The 22030-nt window shown below is 39.9% G+C and overlaps 1 protein-coding gene across 2 annotated transcripts in view; it reads left to right on the top strand.

Annotated features, from left to right (window-relative positions):
- The window catches only part of eepd1 (endonuclease/exonuclease/phosphatase family domain containing 1), a 42679-nt gene that overhangs the window by 4664 nt on the left and 15985 nt on the right, over positions 1–22030 (top strand). For both annotated transcript variants that reach the window (XM_084739081.1, XM_084739080.1), the window contains exon 3: positions 21822–21873. In XM_084739081.1, the coding sequence (XP_084595207.1) occupies positions 21822–21873 (52 nt within the window). The remainder of the gene's footprint in view (positions 1–21821; positions 21874–22030) is intronic.

The raw sequence follows: 22030 nt of genomic DNA, 5'->3' as shown, positions 1-22030 counted from the left end.
ATCGGTATCACTTTAAAGGTACTGATACTGGTATCATAATTTTTTAAATGATGTCCAGCCCTAATGTGCAGCATGCAGCAGTGTATAATTTTGTCAAATGCACACAAAAAGCAAGAAAAGCTGATGTGAATATTATAGAACAGCTCCACAAGGCAACAGTCCAACAATATCAAAGCAGCAGGTTTCTGGGCCAAACCTGTTTTTAAAGAAACGAGGACGAGCTTTCAGTCTGACGCAACATCTCTGATTCTTTGATGCACAGAAGGGTCGTGTGACGAGGTTTCTCTTGTGGAGAAAATGAATGAAGAGCAGGGAGAGCTGTGTCTGCGCTCCTTCGCCCCGAGTGCAACACTTGTGCAGATAGCAGGAAAAACAGGCCTCTGTGAATCCAGGTTAATCTGCCCAGATAAACTGTGAGAACAGTGTTTCACTGTCAGCCTCCACAGTCAATGAATAACGAGATTATTTCAATGGGATTCTGCGTGTATTTGCTGCTCAGCTCACCTCGTCTGAAAGCTCTATTAGCTCAGGCCTGAGATAGCTCAGCACGACATGACATACAAGATATTTACTCTGCTCTGCTCATGACTGCTCACATGGTCGCCATGTTATTCAGTTGTTATTTGTTCATAATACACACTTGTTCTTGAGCAGGGTGTGACTAGACTTTGTGAAGTATCTGTTGGCACAAGGTTACACAAGATGGGTTTTGCCACATGAGGTGCCTGGAGCTGTGCAGTATCCTGCTTGGGTGGTGAGCCCCGACCTGCTTGAGAGGGAGGGAGGGAGGGTGGGTGGTGGTGGGGTCATGGGAGGGCATTCCTGCTGCACATGTTACATCTGAAACTGTCACTGCCAGTAATCTTAGTGCCCCCTGCAATGCAGCATCATATGATCCATCCATAGCTCCTAAACATTCTGCTCTCTGTCATATGGAGAGAGCCCTACACCAAACTCTATTTAAAATATATATATATATATATATATGTATATATATATATATATATATATATATATATATATATATATATATATATATATATATATATATATATATGTATATATATATATATATATATATATATATATATATATATATATATATGCCATTTAAATCTTATTAAGCTCAAAAGAAAACATACAAAACCTCACTGAACACGACTTAAGTCTGTTGAATCGCCTGCATCAGTTCATCATGAATTAAAACGTCTAAGACACTAAGTATTTTAATTTCTAGAACTGTATTTTTAATCCTGACAAACATGGACTGAAGAAAACAGTGGTAAAAAAAAAGGTAAAACTTTGATATTATTAAAAGGTGGTGCCAGGTCTAAGATCTTAAAGGGATATTTCAGATTATTTGAAGTACTGTGTGTACTACTTACAGGAGATGGTGGTAGACATCTACCAGTTTGGAGAATCAGAGAGGAATACTGGTATGGGAGCTAATCAATATACTGGTGTGGACAGGGTCAGCAGCGAAATGTACTTTTGCCACCTAAAAATAAAATCTATATATTTAGAATATTTTCACTGCTTTACTTTTCCATCAGACCCCTGACACAGCTGTTTTATAAGCCAAATATGTCTCTCTTTCACTCCACCAGACTCCTTTGGCAGAAACAGTCATTTTTACCTTGCACTACACGGCAGTTGCTGCCCTACTGCTGCATCTTTGTTTGCGTTAATGTGTGACTTTGGTGAATACAAACTAACCATCTAAAACACCAAAGTCACACAATAACGTAAACACAGGAGCTGATTGAGGATGTGGTAGATCAGAGCTCAAATGTTCTGTGAGGTAAAATGACTGATTTTGCAAATGGAGTCTGGTAGCTTTGGATAAAGCATTGTTTAGCTTATATAACAGCGGTTACCTGTATAACATACACCTAAACTGGTAAAAAAAAAAAAAAAATAATAATAATAATAGGTGGCTAAAATACATTTTGCCACTGACCCTGTCCACAGCAGAACATTGTTTAGCTTCCATAATGGTTCTTCCCTCTGCTTCTCCAAATTGGGGGCGTGTCAACCACAATCTACTGTAGCAATTCATTTGTTTAGTGATTCATAGTCTTATTGGTCATGTTCTGCCAGGCCTACTCAGCAAAACTGGTTCTGCAGAATAGCTGAAACGTTTCTGCAGAAGCGGTCGGGTTTCTGTCAGTGCTCTTCAGGCTATTTTGTTATCACTCTTTGGAGGTACTGTGTATCACTCCAGTAAGACCTCTGTGCAAGAAAATGCTTTTTTTTTTGGTCTTTTTCATACTTGTTTGGGCGGGCTCCTGGTCGCTGCAGAACCCTGAGCTGCTTCTTAGTTTTTGGCCCTCTTCAGAGGCTGATTTAACATGCTGAAACAAAGGGAGAAAGAATGTCTGCGTTTCTGCACAGCGTGTGAAACAATGATTTACTATTTACTATGACTATTTAGTAGACTAATTTTGTCTTTTTTTTCCCACAAACACAAGACTATTGGCTTACAATGTCAATGCTGAGCAGAAAGCAGCATCTATAACACTGACAACATCTAGCAAGACTGTGCCTGCCAGGTGCAATTTTTTAATCAGGCATGTTCTCAATTTGCATTTCGAGCACATGACAGTGCTGTTCAGTTCCATTCACAGCAGAGTGAAACTGTTTGGCGTGCTGCTCTTCTCTCCACTATGTTCTCTGGAGTGAAAACAGACTAATTACCAGTTATTTCCCTTGATGCAGGGGCAGAATGTAGATGCAGGTTGACACCCAGTCAACTGCTGGTTGTAGTCTTGGTGGTGTGTTCACATGCAACTTTAACAGAAGACGTGAAGGAACAAGAAGTGATATGAGGCAATCTGAAGGATTTACTGTTGGTCTGTCTGTCTCTTTATAGTGTCTGGGTGTTAACTTCTCATTCTTTTTTTAATTTTTCACACAACTACTTTTGTCACTTTTCGTGTGAAGCCAACACCAGGAATGCTTTCAAGGAGAGACTGTCTGACAGTGTGCACTGTTGTCCCTGTTAGTATAATTCATTGTCTTGCCCCTCTCCATGACAGCAGGCTTTTCATCCAGCCTTGGAGAGTGTGTGGCCGTTAACAACAGCTACAACACTTTCGCCACACGACATGACACTTTGTACAAACAAGTTTGTTTGAAGCACACTGAGACCTTAAGATGATGCATTTGTCTAATGAACTTAAACGCCTGAATATACTCCCAAATGGACATGAAAATGGACAACTGTGGAGTCTGCTTGGAAGATGCGTTCCACACATGCACAGATGTCTTCTGTGGCTTGTTTTTGTGTAGTGGCCAATACAGACAAGTCCACACCACCACAAAAAAATTGTAGGTAAATGGATGTCCGCACAAAGCCTACGCCTACACTCTCTATTGATAAAATTGATGTCAAATGCATCCTCTTGCACTCCGTGGAAATGATCATTTCGGCAAAAGGGTTCAGTATGATTCAGTAGGCATCATCTGCTTCTCCAGCCTGCAACACATTGCATCCTTGATCTTTCTCCAAGAGCTGACAAACAATAAGAAAAACAATATCACAATCTATTAATTCCTTTCCTAACTTTAAATAGCCTATGAATTTCTCAGTTTGGACCATTATTTCATAATATTGCATTAAAGATAGTACACAGTAGGGGTGAAACGGACCACAAAATTCACAGATTGGATCATATCATGGTTTTTAGTCACGATCGGATTATTTTTAGGGTCAATAAAAAAGAAAAAAATGGTGGGAGTAGGGTTGAATTATTTTAAAAATGCACTTGGTTTTGATCTCTCTCTCTCTGTAGTTATCACCAGAGTAATGTCATGTAATAAAATAATAATAATAATAGTTATAATAATAATGTACTTTGAATATTATACTGTATTCTACAGTACTGTACTGTACTATGTATATTCTACTAAACATATGGATAGTTATACACTGCACAGCATAATACACTACTGCACTCTATAGTCTGGCTCAGTGTCCCGCCCATAGCACTATCAGATTGGTTAGAGGTCACAAGTAAGAGCCAATCAACACAGACACACTGTGTCACAGACAGACGGACACAGAGCTGCACTGGTGAGCAGAGAGGAGCTGTGACTAAGTTATATCGCTAAGTTATATAGTTTCAACAAATATCACAATCTTATGATCTGTTTCTTTGACAGTAGCATAGTCACATTAGTGAAAATGGTCGAAGTCGTGGTTGGGACAACTGCGATCCGTTGCACCTCTACTGCACAGGATTCAAACCTGAGTATGATTTGAAGTTGTAAACAGAAGAAAAAAGATAACATAATTATAAGGTAACTTTATAAGTACTCACAACTCAATGGGATTGTTTACAGTACATAACCCAAAGAAGAGCCATGTGAAATAATTCATCCAATCAGAATAGCCATCTAGTTGGCTGCATCACTCTATTGGTTTGTTCACGTAGCATGGATCAGCTAGTTAATGAGGTTATGCGAAATTTGGGAACACAGAACACAGTTCAAGAGGACAGTAAATACCTCTATGATTTGCCTCAAAAGTAGATTGTAGAGGCCTCAGATCATGACCTTGATCTAAAATCATCCCATCCCATCCCACTTGTAGCCTCCCACACCTTCGCATCTGATCGATCATTGTTTTAGGTGGATGTAACTGACACGTTGTCTGTTTCGGGGAGTTACAAAAATCGCTGCATGCTATTTGAAAACTGAACGAGCATTTTCCTTTTTAGCATACTGAGGCCTTTATGCCTCTGGCCAGCTACAGATTGCTGATAATGAAGGCCGCACAAAATGTTCAGTTTGCTGGAAAGAATTTGGTGTGTGACATTTTCTGACACAATTGCAATCATCTGTGTTTATTAAGCCATCCGTTAAGCTCCACCACACCCAGCGCAAACGGCCTAAGGTAGTCTGGAGCCTCGCATGACAGATCCATTTGATCAAGGAGCATCCGTCGTGTGTTTTGATTAGAGCCGTCTGATTACCTTCGGCGCCATCGCAGATCTGCCTCCCCTTCCATCTCCTACCAAACCCACCCACCCTCTTATAAATCTCCACCACTTCCCCTCACTCTTGCCTCCAGCTTCCTGTGTTCCCAAGCTGTGGCCAGCAGCCCTGATGGTGATATTGTAGGGATCATTGTTATGGAGAAGGAGGAGGCCGTGGAGGAGATATGGTGTGTTTGCACAGTATTTGGGCCTCGCTGTGTGAGCAATCACAAGATCCAGGCTGAGTTTACACACTTCCTGGCTTTCCTCCAGGCCCAAGCAGAGAGCTACTAGAGTTCAATGAACTCCGGCTTACCAAAGGTTACGCAGCACACTGCGCCCGGCCGCCGCAGCCTCCCGGGCCTGCTGATGTTAGTAATCAGACAGCCATTACTCAGCCGCACACGCGGGGCTGTAGGGAAGTGAAAGAGCCGCCACGAGCTGTTAACAGCAGGGTTAATACGGATCAAGGTGGTGATTCGAGCTGACAGGGACACACTTGATTCACAGCGAGTGTGGCTGCAGTGCACTCTGAGAAAGAAATGTGCTGACTAGAACCATTTGGCCTGTCCCCAGAGGAGAACCCTTTTTGGCTCCTGGTAAAAACCTTTTGTAAAAGTTCCATTCTATGCTTTCAGTGAGTTCTACCTAGATCCTGACATAAAGGGTTGTACCTAGAACCATCTGTGAAAGATTACACCCAGAAACCCCTCTGAGAGGTTCTATGGTTCTATGAAAATAAAGGAAAAGGAAACTTGTACATGTACACTTATACACTTACACTACATGTAGACTTTATTTACATGTTATGGTTAGGTTCTAACCCTTCTATGGTGTAATGGGTCCACTCAGAACCCTCTCTAGGGTTAAATGCAGAACTTTTACACCTGCTAAGGGTGCTAACAAGAACCTTTTTTATACTCCAAGGGTTTTATCAAAAACTCACTCAGGGTTTCTAGTGAGAACTTTTTTATATTCTAAAGGTTTTATGTAGAACACACCGGGGGGTCTACTGAGAACCTTTTCATAATCCAGGGGTTTTATCTAGACCACACTAAGGGGGTTCTACTGAGAACTTTTTTATATAATCCAAGGGTTTTATCTAGAACGTACCAAGGGGGTTCTACCAAGAACCCATTTATATTCTGATTGTTTTATCTAGTACACGCCCAGACGCTTCTACTGAGAACTTTTTTTATATTCCAGTGGTTAGAGTGGCTAGGAACTCTTTCATATTATGGTACAGAGAACCCTTGGTGAACAATTGATGAAAGAGTTTTCAACAAGAACTCTTTCCTTCCAAAAAAAAGGCTCTTTGGATGAAAAGGGTCTTTAATGGAACCTTTAGTTTTACAAAGAACCCTTGACAAACCATCTCTTTAATAAAGAACCCTTTCGAAACCTTTATTTCCAAGAGTTTAGTGAAAGTCTGTGTTGGTGTCAGATCTGCTGCAGGGTTCCTGTCGTTCTACATGACTTCTCATCAGTCTGATGTTCCTTTCGGTGTTGACACATTATGTGTCTTGCAGTACTGTACAACGTCCAGGCTGTTAAGCAAGAATTTTGTGCAGCAAACAACATCCATCCTGACTGTCCAAACTGCAGAGAGAGAACGTCCTCACAGTGTCAACCTAGATTCATCCAATTTACCATCCTCACTACCTGACACTTAAACACACACAGGACAGGAAGAATTCACACGTGACACTGAGGAAGTGATCTGTCCAATGAGCTCTGGCCTCGTCAATATCACAGCTTTTGTTATTTATTAATTCAATTTGGTATGAATCATTCTGGTGGAGCCAAGCTGGCAAACATGAGGACTAACTGTAACAATAAATCGGTTATTAATTAACTATTAAATTAATTTTCAACTATTTTGATAATTGATTTATTGTTGTGGGTCATTTTTTAATTAAAAATGTCCAAATACTTTAAGACTTTACAATAAGGATCCATAAATCAAAACGAGTTAACACTTCCTAATTAGAAAGTTAGTTATGTCATCAACAATCAATCAATAGTTGAATGAAGATACTCTTAATATTAGTTAAAACCATAATAAGTATTAACCAACAGTTAATTAATGCTATAATACACATTATATTCTGTTCAAAAAAACTCTCATGTTAACTTTCATTTAAGGTTTACATGAGTCAGTTCACTGCTCCTTTTCCACCAAATTAGCTGTGGTTCTTGAAACTGTGATATTATGATTATAGCAAAGTTTCATAATGTCACTGGCCAGAAACACTACACTTTGCATTACTTTTAACTACACAAAAATGTCTGTCACGTTTTTGAACTTCAACATTTTCAGTTTGCTCTCATTGCTGTCTAATGGACCGTGAGCAGAGCTGATCTCTCCTCACTGAAACATGAGTCAAGGACGAATTAGCTTTGTATTTAGATCATGTAGGTGGAAAGCCAGCGTCAGTTTCCAGAGCTGAACAAGCTGAAAAGGTTACTCAAGGTTGTTTTTATGTTTTTCATCACAATGTCAAGAAGTCCTGAGGGTTTGTTTTCAGCGGTGCCGTGTCTGTAGCCGACCCCCGGCCTCGCTGACAGGGCTGCTGATGATAGGGGCTGACATCAGACACAGAGTGGACGGTTCCTGCTAAAAGCTGGCTGTAGTTTCTCTGACCAGCCCAGGGAGAAAAAGACAACAGACAGCAGACACAGATCCACAGCCTCATCCAGTTAGCCAAAGCAGGTTGTGTTTTCTACGGATTTGTGTTGTGTTTTATTTGCTTACTGATAAGTCACTTGTGTAACTGACAGATCAGTTATCATTTTGGCAGAATACAAGCTTTCAAACCCTGTACCCAAACACAGCTATTATACCGACAGGCAGAGGTGGAAAGTAACCAAGTACAAATACATTGTTACTGTACATATGTAGATTTTCCCTACATTTGACCACAAATATCTGTACTTTCTACTCCTTACATTTTCAAAACAGACTTGTTACTTTAGCTTTTATGCCTTTGAGGGAAATTATCCATCATTTTTATTTTGCATCAGTGCTCGTCGCCTTCAAGACCAATGTCAACCGAAATAAAATGGGACAGTAACCTCATAGAAAAGACAATTTCAGATCATATCATGCACAACAGATGCAACAAAACAAAAAAGACCTAACAAGATGAAAAATGACATTAAAAACATTTGAGACAATCAAGACAAAAAAAACAATGTAAAAGATGTTGACCAAAAATAACATAAAAGAAATGAGACAAAAAAACAACATGAAAAACAGAAGACAAAAAAGACAAGATGAAAACAAGGTAAAAGACATAACTAGGCAAAGAAAAACTAACAAGACCAAAAAGCAATGTAACATGATGAAAAAGATGCAACAAGATGAAAAAATGGTAAAAGACATAGAAAGACAAAAATAAACAGACAAAATAGACTAAATGAGACAAAATAAACATAACAAGACAAAAAACGATATTAAAAATATTACAAGACCATCAAGACAAAAACAAGATCAAAGACTAACAAGATAAAAAAAATGACATAATAAACATAAGACAAAAACAACATAGAAATGAAAACAAGGTAAAAGACATAACAAGACATACAATGTAACAACACCAAAAATTATGTGAAAAACATGCGACAAAACAGTAGAAACGAAAACAAGTTAAAAGACGTAAGAAGACAGTGATGGAACGGGACCAAAAACAACGTAACATGACAAAAAACAAGGTAAAAGACATAACAAGACAAAGAAGACGTAATGATGACAAATGATGTAAAAGAAATAAGACATAAAACAATTTAAAAGTAACAAGATGAAAGACATAAAAAACACTAAATAACTACACAAAAGACAAGACAACATAAGATGAAAACAACGTATCAAGACGAAATAGATATAACCAGATGAAACAGACAGAGAGAGACTGGAGAAAAGATGAGGTTAGTTCAGTTAGTTTTGAACAGAAAGAATCAGTAGAAACGTCCTTCAGACTTTTTACTTTTATACTTTGAATACATTTCACAGCCTGTACTTTTTACTTTTGCTGCAGTAAAGAAGTGGAATCATTATTTCCACCTGTCTTTTTTGTTCCACAAGTACCTGTACTTCTTCTTGAGAACATAATGTGTGCACTTCTGCCACCTCTGCAGTGAGGTGAAGAAACCCTTTAAAATGCACTTACTCTGCTGCCTTTCACATTTCGTATCTCCACCGTTCCTTCATGTAGTTAGCAGAGGTGGCTAACAGATGATAGCCCCGCTGCTGTGTTTACACTGTAAAGCCAATTATATGATAATGAGTTGCTGGTGATATTCCTGCTCTTTGAGTGACAGGCGTACAAATGGCAGCTGCTGTCGTCGCTCTCCTGTTAATTATATTAGCGTCTAATCTGATCTGCCTCTTCCCCTCGTTCAGCTGATCATTACTCCACTGAGAAGCACGAGCTTACAGTATGAAACCACTAGAGAGAGGCTGTGATTGGCTGCATTTACGTACAGCATGTCTCAGAATCATGAACCCGTTTATTTATTGTGTAAACTTTCCCTCTGATCGCCGCCTGCTTTCACAATCTATTGACATTTCTCTTTTTGCACAGTTTTGCAATTTGATACTGCATGATGCATTAAGATTTGATTACAGTTGCAGTTTCTTTGTGCTGTACTCTAATCAGTTTGATCATTTCACTTGAAAAATTAATCATGATGATGTTTTTATGGTTGTCAGTCAGACAACACAATGCTGCGCTCTACGGCAAACATTGGTGGAGAAATAGAAGTGGGTTTCTTCCTGCTTGAAGATGATTGGCTTCTGACATATTGTACAATTTTCTGAGTTTTGAAATGTCCACTGAAGCAAAGTCCTGTTGGGAAAGAATGTCTGTCTCACGCCATAGGGCTTAGGAAGGCCACGGGAACTAGTCTTAATAGAACACGACAACATTTTGGAAAACATGCTTCTGTGCTTTTTTATGAGAGTGAGAAGAGAGGATTGATACCAGTCTCATGTCTGTTTAGTGGCCTGCAGAGCTGGACATAATCAGCCTGGCTTAGAGCACAGACTGGAGGCAGGGGGAGACTTTACACAAAGCTTTTATGGAACTTCTCATCTCACTCAGGGAAAGAAAGCAAATAAGTGCATTTCCCAAATAAACTACACATTTAACTATGACAAAAAGCCTGAGGTGTTGCGCTCGAAATGTGACTTTTCAAATCTGGACTGGTGATGATCCTCTATCAGCCATCGAATCAAACCGGCCCTATATTAAATGAGTGGTTGCAACTGGCCTGACAAGATGTAGGATGGGTGGAGATCTTGCTGAATAGGCAGGGCTTCAGTACTCAGTTTCTTAAAGGTATCAGCCACAGTAACGCAGTACCAAGAAGTATTGATACTTCTCAAGACAAACGATTCTTGCATTCGATCCTCCTGCACCAGATCTACAAAAAATTACTATTTGCATGGTTTTGTTTGCAGCCAGTTGATGCATGCATTCTTTAATTTAATGCACCACGTGCTTGGCGCACTGCTGCGGCATCTACAACCCATACAGACTGTGGTGTGGTGACGTCTTTTTGACAGAGTTGCAGTTCAGCGTGCCGAGATGCCTCTGGTGTCTGGTAAAAATAATAGGCTTACATATGGATGGATTATTTTAGGAATACTTTCATTCACATGATGGATATCAAATGACGTAGACAAAAAGGTATTAAATGAAGTACTCTATTGGTACCATATTACTTTAAAGCAGAGGTCAGCAAACTTTGCTATCCAAAGAGCCATTCTGGAGCCTAAACTATTAAATCAGGACTTAACAATAGGATTGCCTGCTTGCCTAGGGCAAATAAAATGCCATGTTGGGCTAGTAAATCTAGCAGCTCACTTGCCCTTGTAAGTCAAGTTGCCCATGACTTGTAATTTCTCATGCAAAAATGGCAGAAAATGCCTCTTAAATGTGGACATGTCCTGCTTTACTCTGTTTAATATCATATTAAACTGAATATGTTTGGTTATGGACTGACATAACTAGACATTTAAAGACATCACCTTGGACTGGAAAAACTGACAAACATTTCTCATGATTTTCTGACATTTTACAGAAATTGCAGTCCTAGATTAAACATCACTATTAACTTCAGCCTGTGTTTTTATTTGATAGCCACCAATAAATAAGACTGACAGGGGTAAGTTAAAAAAAAAAATTAATTTCTGACCCATTTGCCCAACCAGGCAAGTGAGAAAGAAAAAATCGCATTGCATTACACTGTATTTTTTATTTTTCTTGGGAACTTTTCTGTTTTTGAATTTTGCATCCATAACTAGTCTAGGAAGACCCATGACTAGCCACTGTCAGAATTCAGAGGAAAAGGCACCAAGGCACCATCATTTGGTGTATAGGCAACATATTTTTAAAATTAATGAATGCAAGAATCACTTTAGGCCTACAATAATAAGTGAAAATTATAATGTAAATGTAAAACAGAACTGTTGTTTCAATTTAGCTTTTCGTCAAAGCAACCGTGAGCCACTGGAGAGGGGCAGAAGAGCCACATCCAGTTCAGGAGTCACAGGTTGTAGACCCATGCTTGAAATGTACTGGTATTGCTGCTGGTATCATAATTTTTTAAACAATAATCAACCCCTAGTGGCCGGCTGTACCGGCCAAAGCAAATAAAAGGCCAGCTCTCAGATTTGTCTGGTTCTTTGGCTACCAAGAAAGCAGTTATCTTAAAACTAGTATTGAGCAAACAATCCTGCACGACACGCCCTCCGTTTTAAAACAGAAAATACATGTTCACCCACAGCAAAGATACTCAGGGTTTGTGAGCGACTGAGACTGTGTATCTATGTTTGCATGTGTGAGGCTGCAAATCTGTGTTGACTTCAACATACACAAGCCCTGTGCAGCTGTTGAGATGATTTACCCAACATCTGTGGTCTGCGCAGTAGGCCTGGATTATGAGACAGGCAGGCAGAGTTTGGCAGCAGCGTCACACACTCTTTTAATCCCTCCACAGACTGACACAACCATCAGAAACACACTCGCAAAACATGCTGGATGTTCACATTCTCAGTGGTGATGCAGCTCGCTGAGACGACCTGATTCACTGAAGGAATCCAGGGAGGTTGAGGCCAGCGTGGGTGCTGAGGTCATGAGGACGGGGTGCTGCAAAAAGGAGGTGTGTGCTGAGCTGACGCAGGGTGTTGGTTGCTCATGTGGAAATTTCCATTGGCGCAGCATTTTATTGTGGGTGGACAGTGAGTTAGGGGCATTACCCAGCGAGCCCTGCCAGCCAGGAGTCACTCGGGCCAACACAGCGCTCCCAACCCCGCTTCTTTTGCTAAACAAAGCTGATTTAGGTCTGTTTGTCTCCTGCAGCAGCAAATCAAACTGACGCACCGTGCTGCTCACCAGTAAGTCTAATGCAACTCCACTTTAATCAGTGAAATTGAAACAAAGGATACATTGCCTTAGAGGTACTGCAGAGGCCGAGGAGATTTATGACTCAGTGTAAGATACAGAGATTGCTAAACTGAATACCCCATCTGATTAGTAAAACAAACCACTTAAAACCAGTTTTTTTGAGTATCCAACACTCAACCTGTGTGGGCTTGAAAAGTAGCTCTAAAAAGTTTTGCAGCTTCCTTCTTTTGATTGGCATGGATTCCAAGGATGAGTTTCATGCTGAAAAGAAAAACGTTGACAGAAACTTTTTAAACCACTACAGCGGCATACAGCTACCTTTCAGCTGTCCGTTCACTGAGCATCAGTTTGAGTCGTTTTTTGTTTTTTTCTTTTTGAAGAGAAAAAGTCAAAATTCTCAGATTTCTGCTTCTTAAATGTGAATATTTCCTGCTTTCTTTACTCCTCTCTGACAGTAAACTTAATATCTTTGGGTTGTGGACAAAACAAGACATTTGAGGATAGTTTTTTTTTGCAGTTTTCTGACCACAAACAACTATTAATCAATTAAGCAAGAAAACAATCAACCAATTAATCAACTATGAAAATAGCCCTAGAAAACTTATCCTTCCAAAAATGTGAGATTTCCATCAACTTCCAATGGATTTTTACAATAACATGAGTTAATCAGGCATAAAAAGGGTTAGCTATACCCTCAGGACCCCTGTCTCACTTCCTGGTTGAAAACAGGCAGGTTACTGCTCAAACGCTGGTAAACTTTCTCAGGAATGAGAGTAGGCAGCAGTTGATACGACGGCTGATGGAAGATCCAAAACCAAAGTGACCATTTTTACAAGACAGCGGTGACATGAAATGAATCAGCCCAAAACAGACATGCATTTATCATCCCTGTCAGCGCCCCCCCTCTTCCCTCCATCAGACTGTGTGTTCTCTGAGTGTTCCTGCTGTGGTGAAGTGCAGCCTGGAGCTCTTTCCTCATTCAGGACTGAAAAATCATCAGAGGTGTTATTTATGTCCAAGGTCGTCTCTGCTGCTGCTGCTCATCACTTCCGATTACGCAACCTCGTGTCTGCTCTCAGATTTGCCTTAATCTGACACATGCTGAAGCGCGCACTCTGTTTTGCTCCGTCATGTTGTGTTTGTGTCGGCTCGGCAGCAGCACGTAATATGGAACCGAGAAATTCACTGCATCCGCTACACGCTCTGTTGTCACGGTGACACTGGAGAATTACTCTCCGTGTCACCGAGTCAGTCTGCAACCTTTGATTGTATTTTTACACGTCTGTGTGTCTGTGATTATTTTCATCTCCTCACTACAGAACACTCTCTTAGAAATAAAGGGTTCTTTGGCTTGTTCCCATAGGAGGACCTTTTTTGGTTCCTGGTGGAACCATTTATTAAGGTTGCACCTAGAGCTCTGTCAGGGGGTTTTGCCTTGAACCAACTGTAAAAGTTTCCACCCAGAATCCCTCACAGGAGGTTCTACAGAGAACCTCTCTATAGTGTTATGGTTCCACCCAGAACCCTCTCTGGGGGGGTTCATCCAAAAAACTTTCCACCTTCTAAGGGTGCCACCCAGGGGGATCTACCAAGAACCCCTATATTCCAAGGGTTTTGTTTAGAGCCAAGTGGGTTCTGTCAGGAACCATTTTATGTGCCAAGGGTTTAATCTAGAAGCCACCCATTGGGTTCTGTTGAGAACCCCTTCATATTCCAAGGGTTTCATCTACATCCCAGACAGGGGGTTCTAGTGAAAATGGTTTTATATGCCAAAGGTTTCGTCTAGAACACACTCAGGGAATCTAAAAATAGCCTTTTTTTATAAGGGTTCCACCTGTAATCCTCTGATCCTCTGAGGGTTCTCCAGAGAACCATTTTACATTCTACAGATGAGGCAAAAAACCATGAGAACATTTGAATATTTGAGGGTGAGGATCTTTGAACACACATGCCTTCAACAATCCTTAAAGAGCTCTTCTTTACAAAACGAGTTCTTTGGATGAAAGCATTCTAGTCTTATGAAGAACCCTTCCTTCAAAAAAAAAAAAAAGGCTTCTTCAGAAGCAAATGTTTCTGGGTAGAACATCAGCCCTTCAGGAAAAACCATTTTAGAACTATTACTTCTAAGAGTGTATTAGTGACATCACAGTGATCTCCTATAGACCCATCAAACTGTATTGACCTCCGAAGGCCTGAGAGTCCAATCAGAGCACCGGCTGCATCCCTGACTCAGCGTTCTCCTTCATGTCCTGATGACACGGCTGAACCCCAGGTCAACCCAGTGTTCTGCTGGGACTGAATCCCTGCCAGGAGAACCGGGAGGATCAGGATCTGAGCCAGCGGGGCCCCTGTGAGAGTTTCTTTCAGTGTGCACAGTGATCACACCTACAGCAGAGGAAGAGGGCATTGTCTCTGTGACTGCAGGCCTGTTTGTTCTGAAAACAGGATCTGTGGACTCGCTGATCGCCAAGGCGACAAAGTTTCTGCCTGTGATCTCACCGGCTCCCAGCGTTGCATAACGAGAGGCTGTTCAGTCGGGTGGAGCAGGACGGTCGAGCTGTAGAAATGGATGAGTTTGTAAGACAACTGAAATGCAGATTATTGATATCATCACTCATTTTGTAAATGAGTTTCTGTGGCTTTGTTGTGTAAAGAGCTGCTGGAAGTTTGATATGGATCTGGCTTTTTTGCTGTTATATTTTGGATACTAAAGATAATCTAGTCTGGATGTACCTTAGGCCAACAAAACTGAAACTATACACACATCTTGGCTTCATGAAGTTTTGCAGTTACACTGTTAAAAAGAAAAGATAGTTGAGACAACTCAAGATTTCAAGGCACCATACTGCAAAAGATTTTTGAATTTTGAGCCATACTCAAACTCTTAAAACAGTTTTGCAGACCTATGATCTTTAGCTGAGAAAATTTAGATAAACTTGAATCTCTGAGTTCTACAAACTTTGTATATTTTTGATACTAGATGTTTAAAATCTTTAGCTTTGTTTGCTTCTGCAAATATATTAATCAAATCAGTTTGAATATCCTCCGTCACCCGAGTTTGTGAGACACAGAGACATAGAGAGGGTCGTGTCTAGAGGAGAACCCCAGACCCACAAAAGATCATGAGAGTGCGAGAGTTTTGCAAATCAGACACGACCAAGAGAGGAGCACAGCTCTAAACATAAAAGATTAATTTATGGCAGAATGTGTTTTAATTGTGTTGAGTCACCATAGATAGATGAATGTATGGGAAAGATTGACATTCGTTTATATTTATGTTATTGAGTCTGCACACATTTACAGACAGAGTTGTCTTGGCTTTCAACTGCAGACAAGCTAGCAAGCTATCTTACTGAGGCGAGTCTGAGTCCGCATCGTCCACATGTCCCACGTCTCCTCTGCAAATGTTCGGTGCATTACCAACGTGCCCTCATGATAAGCAAGGTTCACCTTACAAATCTTGCAGGTGATCCTTTTCTTTGCACCTCTCAGCAGAAATGGGAAGGAATGGGAAGATGCTCACTTGCTAAAGTCATCAGCTCTTGAAAAAAAAAAGCTTAGTTCAGCTCTGCAGTGTTAAAAACATGTGCGATGATGTAACCAATGACTTGACAATTAAATTCATTGGCAACTAATTTTGTAAGCAGTTTTTGTCGACTTATCATTGCACCTTCATTGCAGTTACCTAGAAATTGTAACTTTTCTCATCCTTTTTGTTTTTACAGTACACACAACACTTTTAAACCAATCAAAATATAACTGTACTAACTGTACTCAGCCTGCTCAGCTTACAGAGGCTTTCCACACATTTTTTCACTTCACTTCACCTCCGAGCCTCTTTATCCTTCACCTACTGTACCCGCTGCGGCCTGCTGAATATGCATCAGCAGCTGCTTTAATTGATTCTAATTCCAGTCACAGTGAGTGGGGGAGTTTTACATAAGCTTTACATACCGAGAACTAGTTTGAAATGCTGCTGTAGTAAGCTCACGTCTAAGTCCTCGTTACACCATGCAGAGCTTACTGGTTTTGGCCAGCATGCATTAATAATACACCAGCTGAGTGAAGAGTGTCACATCAGCTGTTTGCATCACTGTGGTCACCTCAGGTGTCTGAAATGCCTCTTGATGGTACCTCAAAGACTCTCTCATCACCCTCTACTTTCATTTCTCTGGTCCAAACAGTGATCTGTTCAGGTGTAAAAGCTGTCAATCAATCTCTGATGTGGATCAAATCCAGAAATCCAAAAGAAACAGGGACCGGTGATGCACATCATAACGCCCACACCTACAGTCTCATCACAAGTCAACATGAGCTGATTCATGCTGACACATGAGGATACACTACTGTCCTCTTTCCAAGCCTCATGATTTGCTGTAGGCTTGATCTGGCTAAATATAGTTTGACTGTATCTTAAGCTGGAGTACACTGTGAAACTACACACACATAGGGGTGGGAGATGTGGCCTAAATCAGCCATATCTTACCTCTGCTTTCTGTAAAAACTGGAACAGTAGGTTAGGGTTGTTCTGATTCCAATACCAGTATCAGAAATTCCTCTGATACAGCCTAAAATGCTGGATCAGGTATTAGTGAGTACGAGGGTCTATGTGTCGATCCAATGTCACGTGATTTATGTGCCCTAAAAAGGACCCTGCTACCTCCCAGCAGCATCCCATATATGCACTTTTTTTTAGCTTGAGCCAGGCCATACAACAACAATAGTTATCATATCATGTCTATACAGGGTTACTAGTATACTGTGTAAAAAAAAGAGGAAACACCCTTGTCCCAGACAGGAATTCACAATTTGAAACAATTTAAAAATGTTTTAAACATCTCCAAAATCTAAAACTAGCAACATTTACTGATAACATAATCATCTTTGTTCTAAATTTTAATGAAAATTTGGCCCTTTAAAGTTGTATTCCAGATTTCCGTAAGATTTTTACAAAAACATGATTTAATCAGGCACATAAAGGGTTATCTATACCCTAAGGACCCCTGTCTCAATTCCTGGTTTTAAAAAAGGCGGGAATGCTGCTCAAGCACTGGTAAACTTTTCTATTATATTTCTATCAGATGTGTCTCAACCAAAACATGTCGACTCTGTAGTCCTTCTAAATCAAAGCTAAATTAGAATTATGGTTTAAAAATGTGTATTTTGATTAACATTACAAGAACTCTGAGACACTTTAAAAAAATTAAATATCTCCTCACCACAACTATGCTGTGAAATGAAAAAAAAAAAGAAAAAAGTCAACTCCATCAGATTTTCCATCTCAGGGAGCTGACATCTAGGAGGTTGGCCCATTACAAGGTTTAATAGCCAAGAGTTTGACCTTTTAAAATATATTTTCCAGCATAACTGAAGAGCAAAAATCAAACCTCCACAAAATACACTTTTGTCCCAATTCATGCAAGAATGAGTGATTTACTGTATATATATATTTTTTACGCACCGGTACCAGATCTGTACTCAGCATCAGACAATGATGACAACAAAAGATCAGGTATCAGAAATGGTAACAGGAAGGAAAACACATTCAGACCTGAGTGCTACACAACAGCATCAACATGGCAGTTGAGTCCACCAGCACAGGACGTGTCTGAATTTGCCCTTGACGGCTTCGCAGCATTTGCACCATGTGTGCGACCACGCAGAGGATTTGTGTTGTAACCGCTCTGCGCTCTCCTTCACAAGTGCTGACTGATTATATTACACACAGTGCTGGTGCTGGTCACTGAGCCCCGGCAGAACAGTCAGCTAAGAGAATGTGAGTCAGTGCGGAGCGGCAGTGGAGCTGCTGTGATGCCCAGCAGCAGCAGCAGCAGCACTTCACTAATAGAAAAGACTGTTATGCAATGTGATTTTCTGTGTGGCTGATTTGGGATTAGTAGGTTAGAGGTGGACGGGGTCAAAGCACTGCCACCACCTTCATTTCAGTGTGTTGCACCACACTGAATCAGTTCAGCATATGGTCCTGCAAACTGAGCTGGTGGTGTGTGTTAGTGTGTATTAGAATAAAGCCTTGTGTAACTCAATGAAGCAGCAGTTTTTCACTCCTGGCTCTAATGTAATAAGCAGCTCAGTCTGAGCTCTGGAAGATTGTGGGTGTCGACTAGCAGGATTTGGAGAACTTATTTGATTTACTTCTTATTATAAGACTTTCTTCATGTGCGGCGGAGGCCATTTTTAAAAGACGTTAATCCAAATGAAATACTGAGGAATGCTTCCTTCACTTCTGTCGCAAATTGCATCGCAAAGCAGTTCCTCTCCGGAGCCAAACAGAGGCAGGAGGGAAATGTATTGCTTTTTATTGTGCTGACTGTTGGTCTGGAAAATCATTTAAAAAGTAAACAGATAAATGTTTATTGGTCTGTAAAGGCCCCTCCTTCGCAGTGCAATAACATGTTGGCAGATGGAATTGAGGACAGCAGTCCAAAGTCCCTCAGTAAGAGTTAGTCAGTTTTTCTCAGCTCACTGCCAGTTTCAAAAAATAGTGAGTTTGCCCCGAGGAGCCGTGCTGTTTATTATGTTGAGGATCCAGTTTGGGCAGTGCCACTTGTATCTGTTGTGTCAACACTCTCTGTATCTCTGTTACACAACATATCACTACTATGTGAATACCCTGGTTTCAGCATTATCAAATGTTACTGTATATGTTAAACACTGTATAGATATCAAATATTTCCATTAGAGCTGCACAATGAATCAAAATTACTGTACAGACTTTTTTTTTTTTTTTAATCTTCATTTGGTACAGATTCCTGCAAAAAATTACATCATAGTCATTTTAACATGTTTTTCAATCAAAATTAGGATAATGATGTAAAAGTCATTACCTCTAATATTGAAACTCATATCACAATCAGTCAGAATAATCTCAATTAGATAATTTTTCAAAACTGTTCATCCTTAATTTCCAGGTTTAATAATCTTTATTTCATTTTTTTAATTTGAACTTCTAAAAAAAAGAAAAATGAATAAATAAATAGCCTGAATGTACATAAAATAAAATCATAATAAAACATTACTGAGTAGATAATCTGAAAAAAAAAAATGTAATGCACTTTAAATATGAAGTCACAGTAAATTACACAAAATTGTATAAAACAGTACATAAAAGAATCTTTACTGTAAAGAGATTAATTGTGAAAGGTATGACAAACTATCGGGTTGAATTAAAGGTGTTAGAATACTTGGCCTTAAAGGGATAGTTCAGAGGACTATTTGAAGTGTAATTGTATGAGGTACTTATTCATACTCTGGTGTATGGTTAAAATAAACCATTTCACAACATTTGAAAGGCTCTCTGACACCCAGCGGGACTTTATTTAAGTCTAATATCACTCTCTCCTAAGCAACCAGACTCAAGTAGCAAAAAGAGTCATTTTACCTCACAGAACATGGGAGTTGCTGGTCAACTGTTGCTTCAGTCAATTAGTTTGTTTGTGTTACTGTGTGACTTTGGTGTTGCAAACGTTCAGTTTGGATTCACCAAAGTCATACAACAGCACAAACAAACTAATCGATTGAGGTGGCAGTAGACAAACAGCCCCCATGCTCTGCGAGGTAAAGTGACTCTTTTTGCTAATGGAGTCTGGTTGGTTTGGAGAGTAATCTCTGGCTTAGGTAACAGCGGTTTCCTGTCAGAAAAGGCTGTCTGACAACAAAGTAAAGCTGTGAAAATATTCTAAATATACCATACTATTAAACTGATATTGATTTTATAAAAGTGTTTAAAATACATTTTGCTGCTGACCCTGTTCACAGCAGTACATTGCTTAGCTTCCTACACTAGTACTCCTGCTGCTTCTCCAAACTGGGGGCGTGTCGAAGTCCATCTACTGTTGGTAATTCACTGACTATGGATAAGTACCTCATACAACCACACTGCAAAGATCTGTCTGAACTACTCCTTTAAAAGTTCAGTTCTCAGATTCAAATTACAGCACACTGTTTCCTCAGTGGAAAGTAGTTCTTCTGAGAATTGTTTACAACAAGGCCAGTGGAATAATTCAGAGAAACAGTGGTCTGTTTCTGGAAAGATGAGTTCTTGTTGAATTTGTAGATCTAAATTTTCCTCACTGTGAGCACCAAAGACAAAACTCCATTTATTGGGTTGAAGGCAGAAATTTCAGTAACAGACAGCTTACAGTAAAATCAAATAACACCAATACTACCATATCTGCATCCAAGTGAGAAACTGTCTCCCTTTAAGGTGTTGATCCAAAATCACTGTGTGATCACTGTGTCTGGTCTCCATCATCGATGTTCAGCACTCATTTCTGTTGTGTCCTAGAAACCCTCAAACAGCGTGGGTAGTACTGACACATCCTCTCCTTGAATTTTATGAATTTTAATGATGTTTGAGTTTATTTGGGTAATGGGATTTTTTTCTTGTTCTTTGTCTTGGTTGAAACTAAAGGCTGAAGGGCAGGTTCTTCAGTTTTGCCAACTGTTGCAAAGTTGCAAAGTCTCAAGAGTCTCAAACTCAAATTGGCTTTTTTTCGCTTTCAATTCCTAATATATTGTCATCACACTAAACAAAATTACTACAATCAGCTGTTTCCATATATTTTTATGTACATCAGTTAGCTGTGATTGAACAAACTCAGCAACTTATCAAGTTATCACTTTGAATTGGTCATTAATACCCCTGATACAAATGTCTAGCTGTTGGTTTTGTCAGTGCTTTTGTCAGACTATACAATAAAAACTCTTTACGCTTTGTCACATAACTGATTATACTGAATGTCACTTGCTAACTTGCTACTGTCACTGTGTCTGCTGATAGAGAAATCTTGTTGAACAAGCTATTCTTCTCTGGACATACAATATCAGTGACTTGCAACATGCAATCCTTCAGAAATACATAAATTATGTACAATGCATTTTTATTTCAATTACATTCATGGAGGGATAGTTTAAATTGGTATGAAACAAGTAGAAAAAAATGTAATAAAATAATTTTGTGATCCATATTGTATTATATTTTTAACATCATGTCACCGGCTGAAGGGAGGGGGAGGGGGGCCAGAAATGGCCCCTGGGTCAGCAATTTGAGGCTTTGCTTTTAAGTCTGATTTCATAGTGACCGAGTGAAGATTTTAAAAATTTCTGTCTTTGGCATCTCGGTGTTTTTAGCCAGTAGTGCAAACCGCTATCCCACAACTTTATACTGACTTGGACCAATTTTCTAATTTTTCTGCAAACCAACACTCATTCCACCAGATGCTATAATTGCATAAAAAATTACAGAGTGGCTTTAAACAGTTTTGATCAGATTAAATGGTGGTCACAGCAGTCAAATAAGATTCAGTCACTGAAACAGTTTGTGGTTTGTGGGTTGCTTGGTGTGGATGTGTTGATCTACATGTATCAAATGTGTTAAAATGTAATCCTCATCCTCACCTCCTTCTGTTTGCAGCATCAAGTTACTGGCCGTGCAGGACCTGCTGGATCGGGAGGCTCTTGATAAGGTAAAGTGGAGCAGTGCAGCCCGCCGCTCTGTGCCTGCACGTGTCACCCTGGATGATTGTGAGGAGTGCTGCTCTACGTGTGGAAGGCTGCTCTGATTTGCAGCATTGTAAATGAGATGAGTCACCTCCCAGAGAAATGCACTCAGAAAGTCTCTCC

This window comes from Lutjanus erythropterus, chromosome 16, assembly GCF_056507025.1.
Source record: "Lutjanus erythropterus isolate fLutEry1 chromosome 16, fLutEry1.hap2, whole genome shotgun sequence".
NCBI lineage: Eukaryota > Metazoa > Chordata > Actinopteri > Lutjaniformes > Lutjanidae > Lutjanus > Lutjanus erythropterus.
This window is presented reverse-complemented; position numbering and strand designations above follow the sequence as displayed.